The 16,676-nt window shown below is 36.3% G+C and overlaps 2 protein-coding genes across 2 annotated transcripts in view; both read left to right on the forward strand.

Moving 5' to 3' along the window:
* The first annotated feature begins 981 nt into the window (after window positions 1–981).
* On the forward strand, window positions 982–4,863 carry nfil3 (nuclear factor, interleukin 3 regulated). The gene is made up of 2 exons (XM_051120542.1): window positions 982–1,156; window positions 3,105–4,863. Exon 2 carries the CDS (start codon window positions 3,215–3,217, stop codon window positions 4,592–4,594), a length of 1,380 nt encoding a protein of 459 aa, XP_050976499.1. The 5' UTR covers window positions 982–1,156; window positions 3,105–3,214; the 3' UTR covers window positions 4,595–4,863.
* Window positions 4,864–7,251: 2,388 nt separating this feature from the next.
* Window positions 7,252–16,676, forward strand: part of auh (AU RNA binding protein/enoyl-CoA hydratase) — a 32,601-nt gene continuing 23,176 nt past the window's right edge. Inside the window, exons 1-6 of the mRNA XM_051120552.1 lie at window positions 7,252–7,515; window positions 7,853–7,920; window positions 10,209–10,296; window positions 11,856–11,942; window positions 12,332–12,424; window positions 13,779–13,835. Coding sequence (XP_050976509.1) covers window positions 7,296–7,515; window positions 7,853–7,920; window positions 10,209–10,296; window positions 11,856–11,942; window positions 12,332–12,424; window positions 13,779–13,835 — 613 coding nt within the window. The 5' untranslated portion in view covers window positions 7,252–7,295. The remainder of the gene's footprint in view (window positions 7,516–7,852; window positions 7,921–10,208; window positions 10,297–11,855; window positions 11,943–12,331; window positions 12,425–13,778; window positions 13,836–16,676) is intronic.

The raw sequence follows: 16,676 nt of genomic DNA on the forward strand, positions 1-16,676 counted from the left end.
ATTGGAACTGATTAAACACCAGCGCGGTCGTCTCCTTTAAAACAGGTAACTTAACGCATAACACCATTTATGAAAGGCTGTTTCAAAAGGAGCCATTCTGCTGTAAACTTTTCCCTATTTCTCTGAATGCCACTAGGTGGCTTAATTTCTTTCAAACAGAAGATGTCACTGTTAATATTTTGGTAACAGCTGCATGCACGTCATCCAAATTTGAAGTAATTAAAATTATAGGGGTGATAGTTCGAATAATCGCGATATAATTAGGGTTTGTTCATTTCTATATTAAGATTATGACAGTTATTATAATGATACTTGTTCTGCTGATACATACCACAACAATAATAATAATAAACATTGTATAGTCATGATTAATTAGTGCTGTCAAACGATTAATCGCGATTAATCACATCCAAAATAAGAAATGTTTGTTTACACAATTTGTGTGTGTGTACTGTGTAAATACTAACATACAGTATGTATTTTGAAAACATTTACATGTATATATTTACATTCATATATTTATATATAAATATATCTAAGATGTAAACAACATTTTTCTTATATAGATGCGTGTCTACTTATATATGCATAATAAATAAATATGTAAACAAAAACTTATTTTAGATGTGATTAATCGTTTGACAGCACTAATATTTATGTAATGTTTGACATTTAGAAATTTCTAGATACTCTAGATCTGGTGGCAGGGTAGAAAGAAAAAAAAAAAACCCAAAGTTTTACTGTAAGCATTTTCAATCTAAAGGTAGCCGACAAGGTTTTCCTCAACTATATTTCGGACTCCCCACTGTGTTATGCACATTACTGTTCATTCTTATGGAGTCAATATTGCTTATGTGAAACAGACTACTATTAATGAGGAGCCCTTCATTGGCTCAAATCGGAAGATGCTGTATTTGGATTGGTCGTGAGATGTGCCAGTCAATGGACGCTGCCAATACACTTGTATAGTGACCTACTAACACAGATCCATGAGGCAGCAGTCACTCCGACAGGAAAACGCACAGGAGAAACACAAGTATTATTTCCAGATGGGATTTTATTACTGCTGATGAAACACTTCTGGTCGCTTTGAATGTTTTCGTATACATTATTTATCCCGGACCTCCATCTATTTGGACTTTTGCTTATTAAAGAGGTAACTGCTTTCTTCTTTTACCGTGAGGCTTACATGAAACGGATTGGGCTCGTTTGGGGTGCTTCAACCGGTAGCCGGTATGTGGGCTACAGCAGATTAATACAGTAAGGCAACTTTTAACGCGGACTATTTTCAATACGTGCGCCATACTTAACATCGTATCATCATATTTTAGTGTTTACCCTAAACGCGTATGGATTATTGTTACTTACGCGGTGCTATAGTTTGTATCACACATTACTAGTATGATATTTTTGAATATCAAAACATAATAGCGGCATTGGGAGACGGGCTGGCACAGTGACCCACTATTCATGTGGGTGGGTGTATCAGGCTCTCGGGTCAATGCTAAATAAATTTAGACCTTATGCAATTGGATATATTTGATATTAAAATGATATCATACAGATTGGTGGTTTTAAGTAGGTTTTACATGCGTACTGAATGTTGCAGTTGCTTTAACGGTAGGCTAAATGTTAATAATACCTAAACGTGTAATTTCCCTCTTAAAAACGCGTGTTTGCATTTATTGTGTAACAGTGACTGATCATCTTACAGTCCTTGCACAACAACGGAAGCTGGGACACTTGTGACAAAAAAACGAGATGTTGTTTTATCCTCAGCGATAGCTGTTATTTATTCTCACCATCTGTAAAAACCCATATCTTGAATTTATCGCTAAGGTTCATGTTTGACGCGCACAGATTAGACTGTCCTGAGCGTCTCAGTCGGGATGGGGTGAATGCATGGAATGCATTAAAGGCCTGTCAAATAACAACACAACAAGGGTATGGTGTGTGTATGCCTTTGCATTAGATGTAGCATTTTAGACCCGATATTAGTGTCAACTTATCACGCAACGCCAGCTAACTTTGTCACAGCCATCTTTTTATTATTCCTTGGAGACGCAGCCATGGTTGAATCCCAAAAGCATAACGCTCGCGCAAAATACAGTATCTGTTTCACTTTGACAAATAACGTGCTGGCTTAAACAAACACAGAGTAGAAACAGCACAGGCCGTTTCCTTATTTGTCGCGTTTCGAGATGTTTCAAACGCATTTTTCTAGCGGCCTTTTATTGATTAATTTGTCTCTGTTCAGCCACGTGTGATGCTGGCTGGTCGCATTCCTTTGTTCCCTGCGCTGTAGTCTGCGCCTTTACTGGAGCCTAAGTTCAAGCCTGGCTGTGTTTACACTCTGTTAATAGTGTTATGATCGACCGCACTACTAAGTTACTACGGAAAACTTACGTTTATGGTTTAGATGAGGCAATTCCAACTGTTTGATCTGCACGTTAAAGGTCATTGTCAGTTTCTTCAAAATTGTCTCATGCAACGCTGAGAACTAATTCAAGTATCTTCGAAAGGCTTTCCAGATTTTAATATAATCACGACCACATTATAAATGCTCTTTGCATTGGAAAGCTTGGGCTGTTGCATTTGTCTAAGAACGCGACCCGCCTCAAAAATGGTGACATAATGGGGCAGAGCATAATTTTTAGATTACTGTACGTTTTAATAGTCACGTTTCCACTTACGTGACATCACGACGTAAAACTTTTATGTTTCCTGTCTGGCTTTTTAAAAATAGAAGCATTGTGCACAGTTACTTTTCTTTCTTCGCTAAAAATAATGTTTTCCGATGATAATATTTCAGCAGTCACGTCCTGTGTGTTTTCTATCAGCTGTTTATGATCAGAAGTAGAGATGCCAGACCGCGAATGAATCACTCTGATCTAATCGGTCAAACAGATTTGCAAAAACATCTGAAATTGTCGGCGATTCATTCTCAGGTCACTGACACAGTGGTTTATAAGACAGAAAATAAAGATTCCTGAATGAGGTTGATATTTACATAGAATCCATTGTAGGAAACAAAACTTGCAAATGTCCTCTATCAATTGTGAGCTTGATTGAGGTGCCTAATGTGTCTGTTTTTATCTCACCAGATCCATTACAAAATTCTCTGGAACTGGCTTTACAAAGAGGACACATGACTTCTTCTATGACGAGATGTTTACCTAAACCCAGAGTCAACTAATGAGCTTATGCAGTCTTGATGACCACATTGTGTAATATGCAAGCCATTAAGAAGGAGCCCTCATGCACTGGGCCCTACAGTGGAGAGGATGCCTTGGTGCTGGCGGTGGCTTTGCAAGGGACAGACAGGGACCTGATGAACCACAAGCTGTCCACCCTGCCCTTCAAGACCAAGTCCTCCACCTGTCGCAGAAAGCGCGAGTTCATACCGGACGAGAAGAAAGACAGCCTATATTGGGAAAGAAGGCGCAAGAACAACGAGGCAGCCAAGCGCTCAAGAGAAAAGCGGAGGATCAATGATATGGTTCTGGAGAACAAGCTCATGGCCCTCGGGGAGGAGAACGCATCGCTGAAAGCCGAGCTTCTGTCGCTTAAACTCAGGTTTGGCTTAGTGAGCTCAGCAGCTTACGCTCAGGAGGTGCAGAAAATTTCTAGTTCCACTGCTGCACTCTATCAGGACTTTATCCCACCCAGTGCCGCCAAGGGTTCCTACCCAAGTGAGCTGGAGCCAGCGCGTTTAACCAGCAGCCACATATCGGTCATCAAGCACTCACCTCACAGCGCCTTGTCCGATGGGTCCGACTCAAGTATGGTGACCCAGGGGAGCCCACTTATAAATATATCCCGAACCCCTGACGGCATCAAACAGGAACCCCTGGAAACCAGCAGATACGCCAAAGATAGAGCAAGTCCGTATGAACTGTACAGGAACTACCTTAGTAGCCCTTTCCCCGGGAGCTACTCCCAGCCGTCGCCGTTCTTGCAACTCACCAGATCGTCTAGCAATTCGCCACGAACATCTGACGGGGATGACGGGGCTGTAAGCAAGTCCTCGGATGGAGAGGACGAACAGCAGGTCCCGAAGGGTCCGGTTCCACCCAGGGCGGATTCACAGAGCGTGATTGTGTCGACCCTCAAAGTGCCAGATGCCAGTGCCTCAGCTTTGCCCCACAAGTTGAGGATCAAAGCCCGGGCCATTCAGATCAAAGTGGAGGCTATTGATCCCGACTATGAATCATCTGGCAAGTCCTCCTTTCCAGTTGGCATGTCTGCAAGTCGATGCTACCAAATGAGTCAGTTCGTTTCACCCGAGTACATTCAGTCGTCTCTTAGCCCCATGTCCTTCCAGATGACCGATGCTCAAGACTGGAGTCAGCAGCCGAAGGAATGGCACAAAGATCACCAGGAAGAACCAACTAACTGCAGACAACGGCACTGTCCAGACTCACCGAGGCCTACGCCTAACAAGCCTATCAACTCTGAATCTGAGAACTTGTACTTGAAACAGGGCATCGCTGATCTGTCGGCAGAAGTGGCCACCTTGAAAAGACTGATTACAAAACAGCATGGGTCTGTTATTGAGTCCACGAAAAGCACTACTGAAATTGACTCGTTATGAAAAGGATGTTTCAGAAACTGAGTTTCCTCTATTTGCACAACGCCTGTTTTCCACTGTGTTCGCTACTGCACTGTGCGGTCGTTATGGTGTCAAAGAGCTGCACTTCATTGAGAAGAATGGTGTTTTGTGCACTTACTGTTGTAGTTTGGCGTGTCTTCTTGATGACTCCATTTGTAGCCCCAAAATTTGGGCTACTGTTAATGTTATCTCAAAATTTATTGTACATTGTATGTTCTCTTTTGTTTACAATAAATGCAAGCACTGAAACACTTGAGTCATTTCCCCTTTTCTCACTCATTTAGAAGAGATCAACCATTTAATAACATTTGAATATTTAGTACATTTTCTGAGGAACTACCTAAAAGTGTCACACTTGGCAACTCTAGCTATTAATATAACAGATATTACAGATATACTATCATTTACTGAATGCATAATGTCTTATAAGAACCTTAATCATCTCATGAATAATTGTAATAACAGATATAATACATTATAATGGCTACCTATTTGTGGTTATAACTTTTTAAAGTATGATGATTTGTGAACACACAATGAACACAATATTTGCGCTTAAGCCACAAAGGATTATAGTTATTATTTTATAGTTATCATGTATTATAAGGCTTATGTCTTGATAGTTATTACATTTTATGAGTGGACATTTACTGTAAAGGTTTAAATACAAAGCCTTCATTTAAATATCCAAAAGACTTTATAATGTAATCATAATAAGTCTTCTTTTAAACAGAATATTTCATGAATGGGTTATATTGCACATTTGCTGTATTTATACTATTGACACAGCTATATTGCATTGTTCAGATGTAAAAGTGCTAGCATGAGTCAAACTAGCACATAGGCTAATTTACATTAGCCTCATTGGAAATACTCAGATTTGAACAACCACCCCAACTGCTGTTAGGATTTGGTAAAATAACATGTCGATCTTAAACAATGTCAACATGTAAGCCTCATAACTATTATACATTATGCATATATTATAATACGTTAAGAATATCATTATAATGCATTACAGATACAGACTTCATAGAAAGTTTTACCTAAATCTTTTTAGTGTATGATGACATTTTGCTATTAAAACATGGAAAATCAATGACCTTTCGATAGCCTAAACTGGTTATGCAGAGAACTACTGTGCTTACAACATTCACAATACTGAGGGTAAGCTGTTGTTAAGTCATCAGTGAGGCTTGAAATGACATTTATAGTGGTGGATCTCAACTGGTTTTGCTTCAGGAAGCCATATTTACTTGAAAATTAGAAATGTAATTATTACAATTGACTGCACAAATTATTAACAAAGGCTGAATAGGGGAACAGACAGGTTTTTTTTATTCTAAATGTCTCTTCCATGGTTTGTTGGTATAAACAGCTGTAAACAGCTGATAAAATACACTGGTATACAGTCAAGCCAAAAATTATTCAGACATCAGATATAATTTATATTTTTTTACTCGTGGGTGCAGGACACTTTAGTTCATTTATGTAAGTGAGGATAACAATATAAATATATACCCAAAACTGGGTATAATGTGTGACGCTGGACCACAAAACCAGTCTTAAGTCACTGGGGTATATTTGTAGCAATAGCCAAAAATACATTGTATGGGTCAAAATTATCATTTTTTGTTTTATGCCAGAAGTCATTAGGATATTAAGTAAAGATCATGTTCCATGAAGATATTTGGTCAAATTCCTACTGTAAATATATTAAGACTTAATTTATGATTAGTAATATGCATTGATAAGAACTTCATTTGACAACTTTAAAGGTGATTTTCTCAATATTTTGATTTATTTTGAACCCTCAGATTCCAGATTTCAAATAGTTGTATCTCTGCCAAATATTTCTATTGTAGCAAACCATACATCAATGAAAAGCTTATTTATTCAGCCTTCAGATGATTTATAAATCTCAATTTGTACAAATTGACCCTTATGACTGGTTTTGTGGTCCAGGGTCACATATGTAATATACAGTGGAATATCCAATAAGACTGATCAAAATTTGGGGCCGAAATTTGATTTGACACTGCGACCCGACCATGTTTAGTTACAAACCTTTCTATCAAAGTTGTCTGAGGACATTATCAAGATGAATTTTTTCTAACACAGTTTAACTCTTGAGTTCTTGTCATATTTTATGACTGTTTTCTAAACTATAGCAAACAAACTGATAATGTGAGAAATGTTAAATAAATTTTGGTTTGACTGTAGATGCAAACTATGTTTTTCTTTGCTGAGGGCGAACCTGTAACACTCTCTGAGTTAATTCTCGTTAATCTTACATGAATTTGCTATTTTTTTCCATAATGAGGAAACTTTTAAACTTTAAATACTATATACTTGACATTGTGTAGGCTACTATGAATGTTGCTGGCTCTTGTGAGGAATCATAACCCAAAATGCTAGTTCCTCAGGATAAAAGCGTCTGCTAAATAAATAAAGCTAAATGTTATTGACAAATGGCGTACGTATCTTTATAAATGTACCATATAAACTGCATATGCCATGTATTTTACCTAAGGATCTGTATGATGAAGTTCATGACGTCTTGTCAAATCCGGCTCTTCTTATTTCGTAAGAGAAATCCCGCCGCCGCAGAGACAGCGCGGTCACGTGACCCGAAAACGACGTCACTCACGGTTCAGAGTTGAAAGTCAAGGAAAGCAGAAGTATGGCGTCTTTAGTGAGGTGCAGAGTGCTGGTTCAGCCTTTTCGATCTCAAATAAACATTATCAGCGGCGTGTTCAGATCGGACAGTGTTTTGCATACATTTCTAAACAAGAGAGCGCATTGTGCGCGTCACGCTTTCAACGGACGTGTCCGACTGTACAGCTCCGACGTTAAGTCTGGAGATGACCTTATCGTTAGATACTTGGACGGTGATGACTCAGGTAGAGCACAAGATACGGTGATTGATCACAGTTTGTGTATCGGATTCTTGTGTTGCGGGTTCATTTGCATTCCAGACACGTACCAGATGTGCAGCCTCTCTCATAATGCCCCATTATTGAACAGTTTCAGTGCCCTGTTACTGCAACAGCCTGTCATTTGTTTTTAATAAATGCCTGAGATTAAGAATCCCCTGAATACCCTGATTATTATTAAATCTTCCTAACTTTTTATACATGCAATGGTTTGTTTTAGTTGTCATGTTACTGATTATGATTTTTCATGTTTTTTTCTTGCAACTTGTTAACTATTTTAGCACAACTGTTCTTGTGTTTTTAGGGATTGTTGTTTTGGGGATTAATCGGCCTCAAGCTAAAAACGCCATCAGCAAAAACCTTGTTACGATGGTGAGTATTTTTAGTGTTACTTGTCAAAATTTAATAGTTGATCGCTATTGGCTACTTCATACCTAACCTTTTTTTTAAGGGCCATGATGACATCTTTTTTTAATTAACCGGAGTACTCTTACCCCCGGTTTCACAGACAAGGCTTAAAGGAGAAGTCCACTTCCAGAACAACAATTTACAGATAATGTACTCACCCCCTTGTCATCGAAAGATGTTCATGTCTTTCTGTCCTCAGTCGTAAAGAAATTATGTTTTTTGAGAAAAACATTTCATGATTTTTCTCCATATAATGGACTGATATGGTGCCCTGAGTTTGAACTATCAAAATGCAGTTTAAATGTGGCATCGAACGATCACAAATACGGTTGTAAAAGATCCCAGCAGAGAAAGAAGGGTCTTATCTAGTGAAACGATCGGTTATTTTCATAAAAATAATACAATTTATATACTTTTTAATGTCAAACGCTTGTCTTGTTTTGCTCTCCCTTTTTTCTGGTTCATGACAGTTAGTGTATGTCGAAAAACTCCCATCTCATGTTCTTTCTCAACTTCAAAATCATCCTATATCACTGTTTTACATTTTTGTTAAGGGTGTTTGGTCTTTTCATGTTCACTTTGCAAAGGGTCTGTACTTCTGCAGCGATGTAGGATGATTTTGAAATGATTTTTGAAGTTGAGCGAGAAAATACTTCGACATACTCTAACTGTCTTGAGCCAGAATACACAGAGTTCAGGCAGAGCAAGACAAGACGAGCGTTTGACATTAAAAAGTATTTAAATTGTATTTTTTTAATGAAAATAACTGATTGTTGAGAAAATGAGAAAATTGCCTTTAAAGTTGTCCAAATGAAGTTCTTAGCAATGCATATTAGTAATCAAAAATTAAGTTTTAATATATTTATAGTAGGAATTTTACTAAATATCTTCATGGAACATGATCTTTACTTAATTTCCTAATGATTTAAATTGTATTTTTAATGAAAATAACTGACTGATTGTTTCGCTAGATAAAACTCTGAAAAATCCTGAAATGTTTCCCTCAAAAAACAATTTCTTTACGACGGAAGAAAGAAAGACATGAACATCTTGGATGACAAAGGGGTGAGTACATTATATGTACATTTTTGTTCTGGAAGCCTAGTCCTAGAATGCAAGTCTGAGCTGTTTCACCTGAAAAACTTGCACTGATCTTAAAATATATCAGTGCCTTTGTTTGGTCTCAAGATGCACACCAGTAATGTGTCTAAGCACGTTTATAAAAAATACTTAAATGTCCTAATTCAGTTATAGCATAATCCTGGTTTAGTCTGAATTTTGTCTGTGAAACCAGACCTTAGTACTTTAGAATTGCCTGTATACTCTAAAACAGATGTTTTGACTAATAAAACAGTTTGCACCAATCTTTTTGAGTTATGACTACTTCTAATAAAATTGCTCAACCATCTTGAAATAACTTAAGAAGGCACTCGATTTGTAGCATAAGCACATTTTTAAAAAGGATTACTCAAAAACATATGTTGTTAACCAGTCAATCTTATAATTTTTTTCCAGTCCGCATAGCATGTTAAAACAGATGGTTATTAGTTCATAACTGTTTTATTTCATATTTGTTTTTTTCTGATTTTGTGGTGGCTGTGCTTTAAAATTAAATTATTGTCGTCTTAATTCAGGCGATGAAGTTTAAATGTTTGAAAAAGTTTGAAATTTAAATTAAAAGAAAGTAATCAAATGTAATCAGTTACATTACTATAATAAAGTAATTGAAATAGTTACACTACTTATTACATTTTAAATAGGGTTATTTGTAATCTGTAAGCTATTACATTTCCAAAGTAACCTTTCCAGCACTGGTTAAATGTGACTACTTTAATGTAGCCACCCATAACTTAAACCAGAAACACTACTCTACAGCACAATGGTAACCACAAAAACTTCAGCATAACAGAAATGCGTTTAAATGTCAAGCATAGCAGCATTAAACACTGACAGGTTACTAAACATACTTCATTTAAATATTTGTTCTCCAGTGCTATGCAAAGCATGCTGTGAAATCCACTGCCCTATATATATATATATACACACACACACACACACACACAATGTAATGATGTAATGAGTTGTGTTGACATGATAATGTTTGCAGCTAAATGTTTAGTTAAATCAATAAATTAATTTTTAACTTGAAGCCATTTGTTTAAGTTGTGTTAACAGGTGTTAGAACTTGATTGGTTAACACATTAGAACTATGTAATGCCCCCCTTTTTTATGATTTGTTTTGTTTTTGCTAGATGTCAGAAGCTGTCGAGTCACTGAAGATGGACAACCAAGTGCGTACTGTAATATTATGCAGTATGGTGCCTGGAATATTCTGTGCAGGTATTTAGCTGCTGATGCAAGTTGTATACAACTTCAGGATTTGACTGGATTGTAGGGTTTACACTAACATCCAACTGTATTGTGGATGTGATATTATTGGTTACGCACAGTTTTGGTTAAGTCAAGAGAAGTTGGGTACATTGGTGGATAAAGTGGTTACTTTTTTGCTGAAAGACTGAAAACAAACATGACCTTCAGAAAATAATGAATTGTGAAACATACATAATTAAGACGTAGTGACAATGAACTTCATACCATTTTTCCACCTTATTTTTAAATGCAGAACTAAGTCTATTGGCGAGACTTCCGGTATATTAGCCACTGTAGGGAAATAACGAGAAGAATAACAATGTGCATTAAACGGTAAAACTGGTATCACTGCAAACCTTCATACTTATGATAATACATTAAAATAAGAAGGCAGCAAAACGACCTGTTTTGTACAGCTAAAAATAGCTGGACGTAGATGAGACCGGAAGCCAGACCCCATAAAATTTACAAATGGCTGCACCCGCTCTTACGGAAAAAAAAGATGGACACAAATGTAAATGTGTGACGGCAAAAATAATAGTACATGTGAAGTTTCATCTGCTGCATACACAAAGTTTGGTGAAAACTGACTTGAATCGAGTTTGCATAGCAACAAGACATACGTGACCCTGGACCACAAAACCAGTCATAAGGGTCAATTTTTCGAAATTGAGATTTATACATCAGCTGAAAGCTGAACAAATAAGCTTTCAATTGATGTTTGGTTTGTTGGGATAGGACAATATTTGGCCGAGATACAACTATTTGAATATATGGAATGAGGGTTCAAAAAAATCTAAATAATGAGAAAATTGCCTTTAAAGTTGTCCAAATGAAGTTCTTAGCAATGCATATTAGTAATCAAAAATTAAGTTTTAATATATTTACAGTAGGCATTTTACTAAATAACGTCTTGGAATATGATCTTTACTTGATTTCCTAATGATTTTTGGCATAAAAGAAAAATCAATAATTTTGACCCATACAATGTATTTTTAGCTATTGCTACAAATATACTCCAGCGACTTAAGACTTAAGACATTGTGTGCTTTTTGAACATACAAAAAGCACACAAATGTAGAATCAAATTTAAAATGGTTTTTATGTTCCGTTTTATGTGAAATTTGCTAAAAATGCTTATTTAAAAATTTATTTATTTAAAACGTTAATGGGATAATAGTAAATACATTTTTTGGTTTATAAATGTAAAATTTTCCAGCACATGTCCATGAGTCACCAGATCATCTCATTAAATCTAATCAGTTGTTTCCAGTTGTTTATGACATGCTTTGTTTTCAGTTGGAAATCATACAAAATACTTATTACTGCATTGTAGTCAGTTCAAAATCCAAGTAAACTTGGCTTTAAATTTGACTAATGTCTTTGAAGGCAAAGCAATGTACCAAACAATCCCCATGTGGTTTCTGTTTGACTATTTCCAGCGTTTTCTGTCTCTGCATTAAAAATGGGCTGTTTTATGGTGTCTTTCATAACAACACAACTTTACATCAACATGTTTGTCTGAACAGGCGCAGACTTAAAAGAAAGAGCAAAGATGCAGCAGAGTGAAGTGGGACCATTTGTTACTAAAGCAAGAACACTAATAACAGAACTTGGTAAGTTAAACTACTGAAAGCATATTTCAAACTTGGATATTTCTGAAATGTATTTGATATTTCCAGTTATTTAACCAAACAGCTAATATTGCTAGGTTAACACCTTGAGAGAATTCAATACACAGACTCATTTTGCTCAGGGTCATTTTGTAATTGTAAAATGTAAATACCAGTAGCAGAGATCATGGATTATGTTTGGAAGAGTTCATTTAAATGAATAAACTGGTAATGTAGTTTACATCTTATTAGCTATCATTACTTGTTATTACAGCTCCATTATTTCAGCCAGTGGAAACCTTGCACTCTAGATATCAGCTCAGTCATTAAAAAACAAACAGCTGAATTCTAATTAGAAATTCATTTAAGGCATTTTGATGAAATGTTTTTAGGTACTCTTCCCATGCCAACGATTGCAGCCATTGACGGGGCAGCTCTTGGAGGAGGTCTTGAAATGGCTCTTGCCTGTGACATCAGAGTGGCAGGTAAAACATGTGGTTCATCTCATGAATTTATATAAACAAACTCTAGCTTTACACAATTCAATATGCATGATTTTTATTATAGCCACATGTTTTCAATGTAAATCCAAATGTGACCCTGTAACACACAACCAGTCAAAAGGGCAGTTTTTTAAAATTGAGATGTATACATCATCTGAAAGCTGAATAAATAAGATATGGTTAGGACAGGACAGTATTTGGTTGAATTACTTGAAAATCTGGAATCAGAGGATTCCAAAAAATCTAAATTTTGGGAAAATCGCCTTTAAATTTGTCCAAATGAAGTTCTTAGCAATGCATATTACTAATCAAACATTTAAAAAAATCAAAGTTTCAATATATTTACAGTAGGAAATTTACTTAATATATTCATGGAACGTGATATGTATATCCTCTTAATATTCTAATGATGTTTGGCATAACAGAAATCAATCATTTTGACCCATACAATGTATTGCCGGCTGTTGCTACTTACGTCTAGTTTTGTGGTCTAGGGTCACATATTGGAGATCCTCAAGCTTAGTCCTGGTCTAAACTTCACTGGTTGGTGTTGTAGTTCAGCTCCACTGGAAATCAGGACTTTAATGATTTAATAAATCAATCTCGGTTTACTCAATGAAGTTTCTCTTCGTATCTGAGCATCTCTTAAGTGAATTAGCATTTCTTCATTACGCCGTCAGATAGCAGATGGCTTCTTTCATGCATTCTCCTCTCACACCCAGATTTAGATTTAGGAAATCTGTGCATGATGCTATAACAGGTCTCCTGCACTTCTTAGAATGCATTTTCACACCATATGTTTTCACACAAGGCACCTTTTTTTAAAATGTGGATATTTTAGGTCTTTATTCAGAATAACTGCACAGTGAGAAGTTGTGTGTCTGTAAAAATGTAGAAATAAACTCCCTGCTCTTGTGTATTTTGACTGGCGTGATAGCTAAATATAACAGTTCATATTTAATGCGCAAAAAAAAACATTGTTTGTGGAATTTAATTATTACATTTATGCATGTGGAAGGTGCTTTTTTTCCTAAAACAAATGAAACTACTTTCACTTGTTTTTCAGTTTTTTTATCAGTATGCACTGTTGTTGTTCCATTTTACAAGAAAATAGCTAATTATCACTAAAGTGTTATTTATAAAATAAAATGTCTTTTAATTGGACCACTGTTAGCATGAGTGTATTATTTCTTACATTGTATGCATCATAAACCTGTTTGCTTGATTTAAAATGTGTGATTTCTGACATTATTCATATTTTGCAGGGTGTTTTGAGATTTATCTCTCTGAAAACAAATAGGCTAACTGATTCTCCACACTTCGACCTATTTTACAGCTATCTCTGCTAAGATGGGACTAGTTGAGACTAAATTAGCCATCATCCCAGGCGCTGGTAAGTGCCTCTGTCTATATTTGTAATTACTTCTGAATTCTTCTGAAAGTGAAGAATTGTGTGATCAGTTGTCTTCTAGGTTGTTTTGGCAGTGGTTTGAACCAAAGGGGAGATGCAAATGCAAAACAGCTGCAAAACTAAAGTGTGAAAAATTATGAGTGCTGTGATCTTGCTGCAAATGAATATGCTAAAATGTTTTTAAAATACATTTATTTCATGCTAAGTATAATATAAAATACATTTACATATTATTTACTTTATTTAAAAATACCCTGCAATTGTACTTTTAGTATACTAAACTAGTATATTTAAAGTCTGCTAAATTGGATCAACTAAATTTGTACTTAATGCACTTTAATTGTGCAGAAGTAGTGCTAAAGTCCAACTAAAGATATACTAAAGTATATGTGATTGTGCTGTGGAACTACTGCAAGTATACTTTAGGTACACTTTAAATATTTTGCATTTAAAAACTGATATCATTTAAAGATCATACAATCCTCATCAATAGTGACATTGAAACATACTTTAGGCTCAATATGAAGAAATGTGCATTGTGCACAAGTAGTACTCCAAATAAAGTTTAATTACAATTTTTATATCAGTAAGTCTCAAGCGATGTCAATAAATATGTTAGATAGACTTAGATAGACTTAAACTATACTTTGTGTAAAATAGATGCATTTTAAATTAGTTTTTTACTAGGGCAGAATTACCTATTTAGAGATTCTTAGTTTGCTGTCACTTGATCATGTAGACAGCAAGTCATGCAAGCATTAAAATAAATTTAGTTTGTGTTAAGTAGTGCTGTCAAACGATTAATTCTAAAATTAGAATAGAAGCAGAACAGTAAAAATTTCCAGTGTGTATGTGATTTTCAAACTGTTGCAGCACTGCATAGTGTGAGTTTTGTAATACAATTCAACAGTGTATTAGAATTCTATACTATTAAAAATGTAGACAAAGAATGTGGATGCTTTGTGGTTGTCTTAATGGAACCTGTCTATTAATGTGACGAACCACACCTCTGGTTACACCCCGTTTCATTTATTCACATTATTTTTTGCGAGAAGGTTGTCAGTTGTTTGCATATGTCTCAAAATCAAACCAAATGTCCAACTACTTATGTGGCCACTGTGGCTTGTAGGATAAAGGGCTGTTCTGCAACAGACAGATTTGATATTGTTACAGTTTGTTGGACAAAGACAAAACCAGTGCTGTGTTTCCCAGTTCCTTATCTAGAACATGTGGTTGAGTTGGAAAGTATCTGGGTTTCAGTATATAATGTCAGTCCAGACATCCAGTGAGGTTATCACTTAAGGCTTGACTTGCAGCCAGAGGGTTTCTGTCTTCAGGATGAAAATAGGTCACCAAAGCTTTGGCACCCACCCAACCAGTCAAAGCTTTATTCAGCAGGCTGAGAGACCCTGGAAAAACAGCGCGAAGACGTCAGCACAAGACATTTCTTTGGTTCGGTGTTGTGCTGTGCCCTTGAACCAATTTGTTTGACCGGTTATCTGAAGATGTGAACTTTGCATTTGATCTCTGTGAACATCTATTTCTACACTTTCTAAATTCAACTCTTTATAAATCCAGCAAGGTCAAAACCCATTGAATGAAAGCTTATGACCAAAAACCAAAAAAAATAAATAACCTAAAAGTTGTCTGCAATAGAGGAGATGATTTTTAGTGAATGACCATCAGCCTTTGTACAATATTGCTTGTGAGGCTTATGGACTACTTTTTTGCTTCTTTTATTGTGTTTTGTGTGTGTATATAAGTTTTGGACCTGTGGTAGATGCTACACATCATTGTATGGAAAAAGGGCCATTAAGTGTACGATGGTAAAACTTTAATTTCTGGTTGAATTACTTCTGGTCTGAAGTGGTTTCACTAGCCACAGTCTGCTTTACTGAGTCAGGGCATGTTCCTTTTAGCGCTCTGTTGATAATGTGTAACGCTCGTTTGCTACTCCAAAGATAATTATTTAATTGACTCCCTGATTACCAAAGAGTGCTTGATTGGTAGCTTTTGGAAAATTACAAGCCTGCAGCGGATATTGCAGTTTTTCAGTCTTGAGTTGTTTGAGTAGTGTTTGATAAATCAACATTTCCCGTTGGTGGTATCGAATTAAGTGTATATGGGAGCGTAGCCTGTGGCTGACTTAATCATGCCAGCCTTTTCAGCTCATTTCCAATGACTCAGCACATAGTGGGGTCAGAATAGCAAGGAATATTCACACCATGGACTGACAAATCACATGGCCACATGCCTTTAGCACACATCAGTATGCCAATGGGGAAGGGCAAGGGTGACCAGAGTTTGGGCCTTCCTTTTTGCGATTTTGTTGGTCATAACAAACATTAACTGCTTTGAAATACTTCTACAAGTGAAGATATTTATACCATGGTTTGTACACCAATCAGGCATAACATTATGACCACCTTCCTTACATATTGTGTTGGTTCCGCTTGCCAAAACGGCTTTGACCCATCGACGCATGGACATGGACTTTAGGATGAAGTCTGTGGAGAGTTTAAGAGATGAGATGCCTGATGCTCACATGTCCACTGTTGGCATTTTCGGCGGTGTACAGGGGTCAGCATGGGCACCCTGACTGGTCTGCGGCTATGCAGCCCTATTTCATGTACGATTGGTCATTTTCATTAAAAAATACAATTTAAATACTTTTAAATCTCAAATGCCCGTCTTGTCTTTCTCTCCCTGAACTCTGTGTATTCTGGTTCAAGACAGAGTATGTCGAAAAACTCCAATCGTATTTTCTCCCTCAACTTCAAAAATAATTTCAGAATCATCCTACATCGCTGCAGAAGTACCGAC

The sequence above is a fragment of the Labeo rohita genome, chromosome 10 (genome assembly GCF_022985175.1).
Source record: "Labeo rohita strain BAU-BD-2019 chromosome 10, IGBB_LRoh.1.0, whole genome shotgun sequence".
In the NCBI taxonomy this organism is placed as follows: domain Eukaryota; kingdom Metazoa; phylum Chordata; class Actinopteri; order Cypriniformes; family Cyprinidae; genus Labeo; species Labeo rohita.